The sequence below is a fragment of the Engystomops pustulosus genome, chromosome 6 (genome assembly GCF_040894005.1).
Source record: "Engystomops pustulosus chromosome 6, aEngPut4.maternal, whole genome shotgun sequence".
NCBI classification, from domain to species: domain Eukaryota; kingdom Metazoa; phylum Chordata; class Amphibia; order Anura; family Leptodactylidae; genus Engystomops; species Engystomops pustulosus.
The window spans coordinates 19839534-19849389 of NC_092416.1; the positions used below are offsets into that span (position 1 = coordinate 19839534).

Consider the following 9856-nt stretch of genomic DNA (forward strand, 5'->3'; position numbering starts at 1 on the left):
TGACATCACAATTGGCTTACCAGATGCAGAAAGTAAGAGGGTTAAGCTCAGATTCCACATCTTTAATGGACCTCTCTGTATATGAAAGACAGAAAAGGGAAAAAAGGAACATTAATTTTTAAAATTTTTTGCCCCAATGTAATCTCCTGAATGGGAATGAAACCAGTGGGCTCCTGGTATAGATGGTGGTATGGGCAATGTCTGCGTGGGCACCAAAGAAATGAAGATGACCCTAATACTGACGGCTGTATGTTCTACCTCTATCTGGGTAACCTGGTAGTAATGGTGTTATACTCTGCCTCTATATGGGCACCCTAGTAATAATACTTGCATACTCTGCCTCTATGTGGGTGCCCTGGTAATAATACGTGCATACTCTGAGTCTATGTGGGCACCCCAGGAGTAATTCTTGCATACTTTGCCTCTATGTGGGCACCCTGGTAATAATACTTGCATACTCTGCCTCTATGTGGGCACCCTAGTTGTGATGTTGGCATGACCCACCTCTATGCGGGCACCCTAGTAATAATACTTGCATACTCTTCCTCTATGTGGGCACCCTAGTTGTGATGTTGGCATGACCCACCTCTATGTGGGCACCCTAGTAATAATACTTACATACTCTGAGTCTATGTGGGTGCCCTGGTAATCATACTTGCATACTCTGCCTCTATGTGGGTGCCCTGGTAATAATACTTGCATACTCTGAGTCTATGTGGGCACCCCAGGAGTAATTCTTGCATACTCTGCCTCTATGTGGGCACCCTGGTAATAATACTTGCATACTCTGCCTCTATGTGGGCACCCTAGTTGTGATGTTGGCATGACCCACCTCTATGTGGGCACCCTAGTAATAATACTTGCATACTCTTCCTCTATGTGGGCACCCTAGTTGTGATGTTGGCATGACCCACCTCTATGTGGGCACCCTAGTAATAATACTTACATACTCTGAGTCTATGTGGGCACTCTAGACGTAATTCTTGCATACTCTGCCTCTATGTGGGCACCCTGGTAATAATACTTGCATACTTTGCCTCTATGTGGGCACCCTAGGAGTAATTCCTGTATACTCTGCCTCTATGTGGGCACCCTAGGAGTAATTCCTGTATACTCTGCCTCTATGTGGGCACCCTAGGAGTAATTCCTGTATACTCTGCCTCTATATGGGCACCCTAGGAGTAATTCCTGTATACTCCGCCTCTATATGGGCACCCTAGGAGTAATTCCTGTATACTCAGCCTCTATGTGGGCACCCTAGAAGTAATTCCTGTATACTCTGCCTCTATATGGACACCCTAGGAGTAATTCCTGTATACTCTGCCTCTATGTGGGCACCCTAGGAGTAATTCCTGTATACTCAGCCTCTATATGGGCACCCTAGGAGTAATTCCTGTATACTCTGCCTCTATGTGGGCACCCTATGAGTAATTCCTGTATACTCAGCCTCTATATGGGCACCCTAGGAGTAATTCCTGTATACTCTGCCTCTATGTGGGCACCCTAGAAGTAATTCCTGTATACTCTGCCTCTATATGGACACCCTAGGAGTAATTCCTGTATACTCTGCCTCTATGTGGGCACCCTAGGAGTAATTCCTGTATACTCAGCCTCTATGTGGGCACCCTAGGAGTAATTCCTGTATAATCTGCCTCTATGTGGGCACCCTAGGAGTAATTCCTGTATACTCAGCCTCTATGTGGGCACCCTAGGAGTAATTCCTGTATACTCAGCCTCTATATGGGCACCCTAGGAGTAATTCCTGTATACTCTGCCTCTATGTGGGCACCCTATGAGTAATTCCTGTATACTCAGCCTCTATATGGGCACCCTAGGAGTAATTCCTGTATACTCAGCCTCTATATCGGTGCCCTAGGAGTAATTCTTGTATACTCAGCCTCTATATGGGCACCCTAGGAGTAATTCCTGTATACTCAGCCTCTATATGGGCACCCTAGGAGTAATTCCTGTATACTCTGCCTCTATGTGGGCACCCTAGGAGTAATTCCTGTATACTCTGCCTCTATGTGGGCACCCTAGGAGTAATTCCTGTATACTCAGCCTTAATGTGGGCACCCTAGGAGTAATGCCCTAGTAATAATACTTGCATACTCTGCCTTTATGTGGGCACCCTAGGAGTAATTCCTGTATACTCAGCCTCTATATGGGCACCCTAGGAGTAATTCCTGTATACTCAGCCTCTATGTGGGCACCCTAGGAGTAATTCCTGTATACTCTGCCTCTATGTGGGCACCCTAGGAGTAATTCCTGTATACTCTGCCTCTATATGGACACCCTAGGAGTAATTCCTGTATACTCTGCCTCTATGTGGGCACCCTAGAAGTAATTCCTGTATACTCTGCCTTTATATGGACACCCTAGGAGTAATTCCTGTATACTCTGCCTCTATGTGGGCACCCTAGAAGTAATTCCTGTATACTCTGCCTCTATGTGGGCACCCTAGAAGTAATTCCTGTATACTCTGCCTCTATATGGACACCCTAGGAGTAATTCCTGTATACTCTGCCTCTATGTGGGCACCCTAGGAGTAATTCCTGTATACTCAGCCTCTATGTGGGCACCCTAGGAGTAATTCCTGTATACTCTGCCTCTATGTGGGCACCCTAGGAGTAATTCCTGTATACTCTGCCTCTATGTGGGCACCCTAGAAGTAATTCCTGTATACTTTGCCTCTATATGGACACCCTAGGAGTAATTCCTGTATACTCTGCCTCTATGTGGGCACCCTAGGAGTAATTCCTGTATACTCAGCCTCTATGTGGGCACCCTAGGAGTAATTCCTGTATACTCTGCCTCTATGTGGGCACCCTAGGAGTAATTCCTGTATACTCTGCCTCTATGTGGGCACCCTAGAAGTAATTCCTGTATACTCTGCCTCTATATGGACACCCTAGGAGTAATTTATGTGTACTCTGCCTCTATGTGGGCACCCTGGTAATAATACTTGCATACTCTGCCTCTATGTGGGCACCCTAGGAGTAATTCTTGTATACTCTTCCTCTATGTGGGCACCCTATGAGTAATTCTTGTATACTCTGCCTCTATGTGGGCACCCTGGTAATAATACTTGCATACTCTGCCTCTATGTGGGCACCCTAGGAGTAATACTTGCATACTCTGCCTCTATGTGGGCACCCTAGGAGTAATACTTGTATACTCTGCCTCTATGTGGGCACCCTAGGAGTAATTCCTGTATACTCTGCCTCTATGTGTGCACCCTAGGAGTAATTCCTGTATACTCTGCCTCTATGTGGGCACCCTAGGAGTAATTTCTGTATATTCAGCCTCTATGTGGGCACCCTAGGAGTAATTCCTGTATACTCTGCCTCTATGTGGGCACCCTAGGAGTAATTCCTGTATACTCTGCCTCTATGTGGGCACCCTAGAAGTAATTCCTGTATACTCTGCCTCTATATGGACACCCTAGGAGTAATTCCTGTATACTCTGCCTCTATGTGGGCACCCTAGAAGTAATTCCTGTGTACTCTGCCTCTATGTGGGCACCCTGGTAATAATACTTGCATACTCTGCCTCTATGTGGGCACCATAGGAGTAATTCTTGTATACTCTGCCTCTATGTGGGCACCCTATGAGTAATTCTTGTATACTCTGCCTCTATGTGGGCACCCTGGTAATCATACTTGCATACTCTGCCTCTATGTGGGCACCCTGGTAATAATACTTGCATACTCTGCCTCTATGTGGGCACCCTAGGAGTAATACTTGTATACTCTGCCTCTATGTGGGCACCCTAAGAGTAATTCCTGTATACTCTGCCTCTATGTGTGCACCCTAGGAGTAATTCCTGTATACTCTTCCTCTATGTGGGCACCCTGGTAATAATACTTGCATACTCTGCCTCTATGTGGGCACCCTAAGAGTAATTCCTGTATACTCTGCCTCTATGTGTGCACCCTAGGAGTAATTCCTGTATACTGCGCCTCAATGTGGGCACCCTAATAATGACAGCTGTATGTCCTACCTCTATTTTGGCACCTCTATATAGGTCTGGCATACTCTAAAAAGTGAAGTTTCTGATCCAGATGCAACTTCCTATACAGTAATTCCTGTATATTCTGCCTCTATGTGGGCACCCTGGTAATAATACTTACATACTCTGCCTCTATGTGGGAACCCTAGGAGTAATTCCTGTATACTCAGCCTCTATATGGGCACCCTAGGAGTAATTCCTGTATACTCTGCCTCTATGTGGGCACCCTAGGAGTAATTCCTGTATACTCAGCCTCTATGTCGGTGCCCTAGGAGTAATTCCTGTATACTCTGCCTCTATATCGGTGCCCTAGGAGTAATTCCTGTATACTCTGCCTCTATGTGGGTGCCCTAGGAGTAATTCCTGTAAACTCTGCCTCTATATGGATACCCTAGGAGTAATTCCTGTATACTCTGCCTCTATGTGGGCACCCTAGGAGTAATTCCTGTATACTCTGCCTCTATGTGGGCACCCTAGGAGTAATTCCTGTATACTCTTCCTCTATGTGGGCACCCTGGTAATAATACTTGCATACTCTGCCTCTATGTGGGCACCCTAGGAGTAATTCTTGTATACTCTGCCTCTATGTGGGCACCCTAGGAGTAATTCCTGTATACTACGCCTCAATGTGGGCACCCTAATAATGACAGCTGTATGTCCTACCTCTTTTTTGGCACCTCTGTCTGGCATACTCTAAAAAGTGAAGTTTCTGATCCAGCCGTGTTAGAAGCAACTTTTATTCTTTTTTCAAATTGTTACAATCCCTGGTGTGAATCTGGTTAACGCGCTTCGAACTGACTAGCCGTTCTTTGTCATGGAATACTCTAAACTCTTTGTGGGCACCGGAAAAGTGATGGTTGTGTGGTCGACTTTCTTTGTTGGCGTCCTAGTGATGGTGCTGAGATACTATTGTTATGTGTGACTACCCTTTAATTTAGCGCTCAGTACTCAGTGCGCACTCTTTTAGTGATGGTGTTATAGAATGCCACTGTGTTTTCAACCTATTAATTATACTGCAATATTCTACTGCATTGTGGGCTTCCTAGTATATGGTCCACCTATATATGAGACCCACACAAGAGATACTGGTGTACAATACCGCTACCGCGTTACAATCATGCGTTGTGTGGGCACCCTAATATTGTTGCTGGCATACTCTACTACTCTAGGTGCCTGAATACATAGAATATCAGATGAATATAATGTAGAAGGTCCTTATACTCACAATTCAGCGATCGTCTCTTCACTACAGAATTTTCTTTCTCCCACTGCAGCAATAAATCTTTTGATGCCCGGTAAAAATGGGTGGCCAGTGGGTGTTTTACATGACACACCCCATTATACACACACGATGATAACAATAGTGTCCCATGGGCAGAAAACAACCATTTTCATATTATTATTATTAGAAATATTATTATTTTACAAGAAATTTTGGATAGATTCAGATTATATGTCAAAAGGTAGGCTATAAGTGGTGGCTGATATTCTGTAGAGATCCTGAGTGTTAATTAATTGCTTTCTTTTTTGGGTTGAACAGAGGTCTGGGGGAGCACAGCACAAGAACAGAGGTCTGGGGAGCACAGCACAAGAACAGAGGTCTGGGGGAGCACAGCACAAGAACAGAGGGCTGGGGGAGCACAGCACAAGAACAGAGGGCTGGGGGAGCACAGCACAAGAACAGAGGTCTGGGGGAGCACAGCACAAGAACAGAGGTCTGGGGGAGCACAGCACAAGAACAGAGGTCTGGGGGAGCACAGCACAAGAACAGAGGTCTGGGGGAGCACAGCACAAGAACAGAGGTCTGGGGGAGCACAGCACAAGAACAGAGGTCTGGGGAGCACAGCACAAGAACAGAGGTCTGGGGGAGCACAGCACAAGAACAGAGGTCTGGGGGAGCACAGCACAAGAACAGAGGTCTGGGGGAGCACAGCACAAGAACAGAGGTCTGGGGAGCACAGCACAAGAACAGAGGTCTGGGGGAGCACAGCACAAGAACAGAGGTCTGGGGGAGCACAGCACAAGAACAGAGGTCTGGGGGAGCACAGCACAAGAACAGAGGTCTGGGGGAGTACAGCACAAGAACAGAGGTCTGGGGGAGCACAGCGCAAGAACAGAGGTCTGGGGGAGCACAGCACAAGAACAGAGGTCTGGGGGAGCACAGCACAAGAACAGAGGTCTGGGGGAGCACAGCACAAGAACAGAGGTCTGGGGGAGCACAGCACAAGAACAGAGGTCTGGGGAGCACAGCACAAGAACAGAGGTCTGGGAGAGCACAAGAACAGAGGTCTGGGGGAGCACAGCACAAGAACAGAGGTCTGGGGAGCACAGCACAAGAACAGAGGTCTGGGGGAGCACAGCACAAGAACAGAGGTCTGGGGGAGCACAGCACAAGAACAGAGGTCTGGGGGAGCACAGCACAAGAACAGAGGTCTGGGGGAGCACAGCACAAGAACAGAGGTCTGGGGGAGCACAAGAACAGAGGTCTGGGGGAGCACAAGAACAGAGGTCTAGGGGAGCACAAGAACAGAGGTCTAGGGGAGCACAAGAACAGAGGTCTGGGGGAGCACAGCACAAGAACAGAGGTCTGGGGGAGCACAGCACAAGAACAGAGGTCTGGGGGAGCACAGCACAAGAACAGAGGTCTGGGGGAGCACAGCACAAGAACAGAGGTCTGGGGGAGCACAGCACAAGAACAGAGGTCTGGGGAGGCACAGCATAAGAACAGAGGTCTGGGGGAGCACAGCACAAGAACAGAGGTCTGGGGGAGCACAGCACAAGAACAGAGGTCTGGGGGAGCACAGCACAAGAGCAGAGGTCTGAGGGAGCACAAGAACAGAGGTCTGGGGAGGCACAGCATAAGAACAGAGGTCTGGGGGAGCACAGCACAAGAACAGAGGTCTGGGGGAGCACAGCACAAGAACAGAGGTCTGGGGGAGCACAGCACAAGAGCAGAGGTCTGGGGGAGCACAGCACAAGAACAGAGGTCTGGGGGAGCACAGCACAAGAACAGAGGTCTGGGGGAGCACAGCGCAAGAACAGAGGTCTGGGGGAGCACAGCACAAGAACAGAGGTCTGGGGGAGCACAGCACAAGAACAGAGGTCTGGGGGAGCACAGCACAAGAGCAGAGGACTGAGGGAGCACAAGAACAGAGGTCTGGGGAGGCACAGCATAAGAACAGAGGTCTGGGGGAGCACAGCATAAGAACAGAGGTCTGGGGGAGCACAGCACAAGAACAGAGGTCTGGGGGAGCACAGCACAAGAACAGAGGTCTGGGGGAGCACAGCACAAGAGCAGAGGTCTGGGGGAGCACAGCACAAGAACAGAGGTCTGGGGGAGCACAGCACAAGAACAGAGGTCTGGGGGAGCACAGCGCAAGAACAGAGGTCTGGGGGAGCACAGCACAAGAACAGAGGTCTGGGGGAGCACAGCACAAGAACAGAGGTCTGGGGGAGCACAGCACAAGAACAGAGGTCTGGGGAGCACAGCACAAGAACAGAGGTCTGGGAGAGCACAAGAACAGAGGTCTGGGGGAGCACAGCACAAGAACAGAGGTCTGGGGGAGCACAAGAACAGAGGTCTGGGGGAGCACAGCACAAGAACAGAGGTCTGGGGGAGCACAGCACAAGAACAGAGGTCTGGGGGAGCACAAGAACAGAGGTCTGGGGGAGCACAGCACAAGAACAGAGGTCTAGGGGAGCACAAGAACAGAGGTCTGGGGGAGCACAGCACAAGAACAGAGGTCTGGGGGAGCACAGCACAAGAACAGAGGTCTGGGGGAGCACAGCACAAGAACAGAGGTCTGGGGGAGCACAGCACAAGAACAGAGGTCTGGGGGAGCACAGCACAAGAACAGAGGTCTGGGGAGGCACAGCATAAGAACAGAGGTCTGGGGGAGCACAGCACAAGAACAGAGGTCTGGGGGAGCACAGCACAAGAACAGAGGTCTGGGGGAGCACAGCACAAGAGCAGAGGTCTGAGGGAGCACAAGAACAGAGGTCTGGGGAGGCACAGCATAAGAACAGAGGTCTGGGGGAGCACAGCAAAAGAACAGAGGTCTGGGGGAGCACAGCACAAGAACAGAGGTCTGGGGGAGCACAGCACAAGAACAGAGGTCTGGGGGAGCACAGCACAAGAGCAGAGGTCTGGGGGAGCACAGCACAAGAACAGAGGTCTGGGGGAGCACAGCACAAGAGCAGAGGTCTGGGGGAGCACAGCACAAGAACAGAGGTCTGGGGGAGCACAGCACAAGAACAGAGGTCTGGGGGAGCACAGCACAAGAACAGAGGTCTGGGGGAGCACAGCACAAGAGCAGAGGTCTGAGGGAGCACAAGAACAGAGGTCTGGGGAGGCACAGCACAATAACAGAGGTCTGGGGGAGCACAGCACAAGAGCAGAGGTCTGGGGGAGCACAGCACAGGAACAGAAGTCTGGGGGAGCACAGCACAAGAAAAGAGGAGCAGGGGGAGCACAGCACAAGAACAGAGGTCTGGGGGAGCACAGCTCAAGAACAGAGGTCTGGAGGAGCACAGCACAAGTACAGACAACTGGGGGAGCACAGCACAAGAACAGAGGTCTGGGGAGCACAGCACAAGAACAGAGATCTGGGGAGCAAAGCACAAGAACAGAGGTCTGGGGGAGCACAGCACAAGAACAGAGGTCTGGGGGAGCATAGCACAAGAACAGAGGTCTGGGGGAGCACAGCACAGGAACAGAGGTCTGGCGGAGCACAGCACAAGAACAGAGGTCTGGGGAGCACAGCACAAGAACAGAAGTCTGGAGGAGCACAGCACAAGAACAGAGGTCTGGAGGAGCACAGCACAAGAACAGAGGTCTGGGGGAGCACAGCACAAGAACAGAGGTCTGGGGAGAACAGCACAAGAACAGAGGTCTGGGGGAGCACAGCACAAGATCAGAGGTCTGGGGGAGCACAGCACAAGATCAGAGGTCTGGGGGAGCACAGCACAAGAACAGAGGTCTGGGGAGCACAGCACAAGAACAGAGGTCTGGGGAGAACAGCACAAGAACAGAGGTCTGGGGGAGCACAGCACAAGAACAGGGGTCTGGGGGAGCACAGCACAAGATCAGAGGTCTGGGGGAGCACAGCTCGAGAACAGAGGTCTGGGGGAGCACAGCACAAGAACAGAGGGCTGGGGGAGCACAGCACAAGAGCAGAGGTCTGGGGGAGCAGAGCACAAGAACAGAGGTCTGGGGAGCACAGCACAAGAACAGAGATCTGGGGAGCACAGCACAAGAACAGAGGTCTGGGGGAGCACAGCACAAGAACAGGGGTCTGGGGGAGCACAGCACAAGATCAGAGGTCTGGGGGAGCACAGCTCGAGAACAGAGGTCTGAGGGAGCACAAGAACAGAGGTCTGGGGAGGCACAGCACAAGAACAGAGGTCTGGGGGAGCACAGCACAAGAGCAGAGGTCTGGGGGAGCACAGCACAAGAACAGAGGTCTGGGGGAGCACAGCACAAGAACAGAGGTCTGGGGAGCACAGCACAAGAACAGAGATCTGGGGAGCACAGCACAAGAACAGAGGTCTGGGGGAGCACAGCACAAGAACAGAGATCTGGGGAGCACAGCACAAGAACAGAGGTCTGGGGGAGCAGAGCACAAGAACAGAGGTCTGGGGAGCACAGCACAAGAACAGAGGTCTGGGGGAGCACAGCACAAGAACAGAGGTCTGGGGGAGCACAAGAACAGAGGTCTGGAGGAGCACAACACAAGAACAGAGGTCTGGGGGAGCACAGCACAAGAACAGAGGTCTGGGGGAGCACAGCACAAGAACAGAGGTCTGGGGGAGCACAGCAATAGAACAGAGGTCTGGGGGAGCACA

The 9856-nt window shown here is 50.7% G+C and overlaps 1 protein-coding gene across 1 annotated transcript in view; it reads right to left on the bottom strand.

Annotated features, from left to right (window-relative positions):
* The window catches only part of LOC140065871 (uncharacterized), a 31890-nt gene extending 26449 nt beyond the window's left edge, over window positions 1-5441 (bottom strand). Inside the window, exons 1-2 of the mRNA XM_072113430.1 lie at window positions 5238-5441; window positions 21-75 (exon numbers count right to left, since the gene is read on the bottom strand). Of these exons, the coding sequence (XP_071969531.1) occupies window positions 21-60 (40 nt within the window). The 5' untranslated portion in view covers window positions 61-75; window positions 5238-5441. The remainder of the gene's footprint in view (window positions 1-20; window positions 76-5237) is intronic.
* Window positions 5442-9856: the final 4415 nt, after the last annotated feature.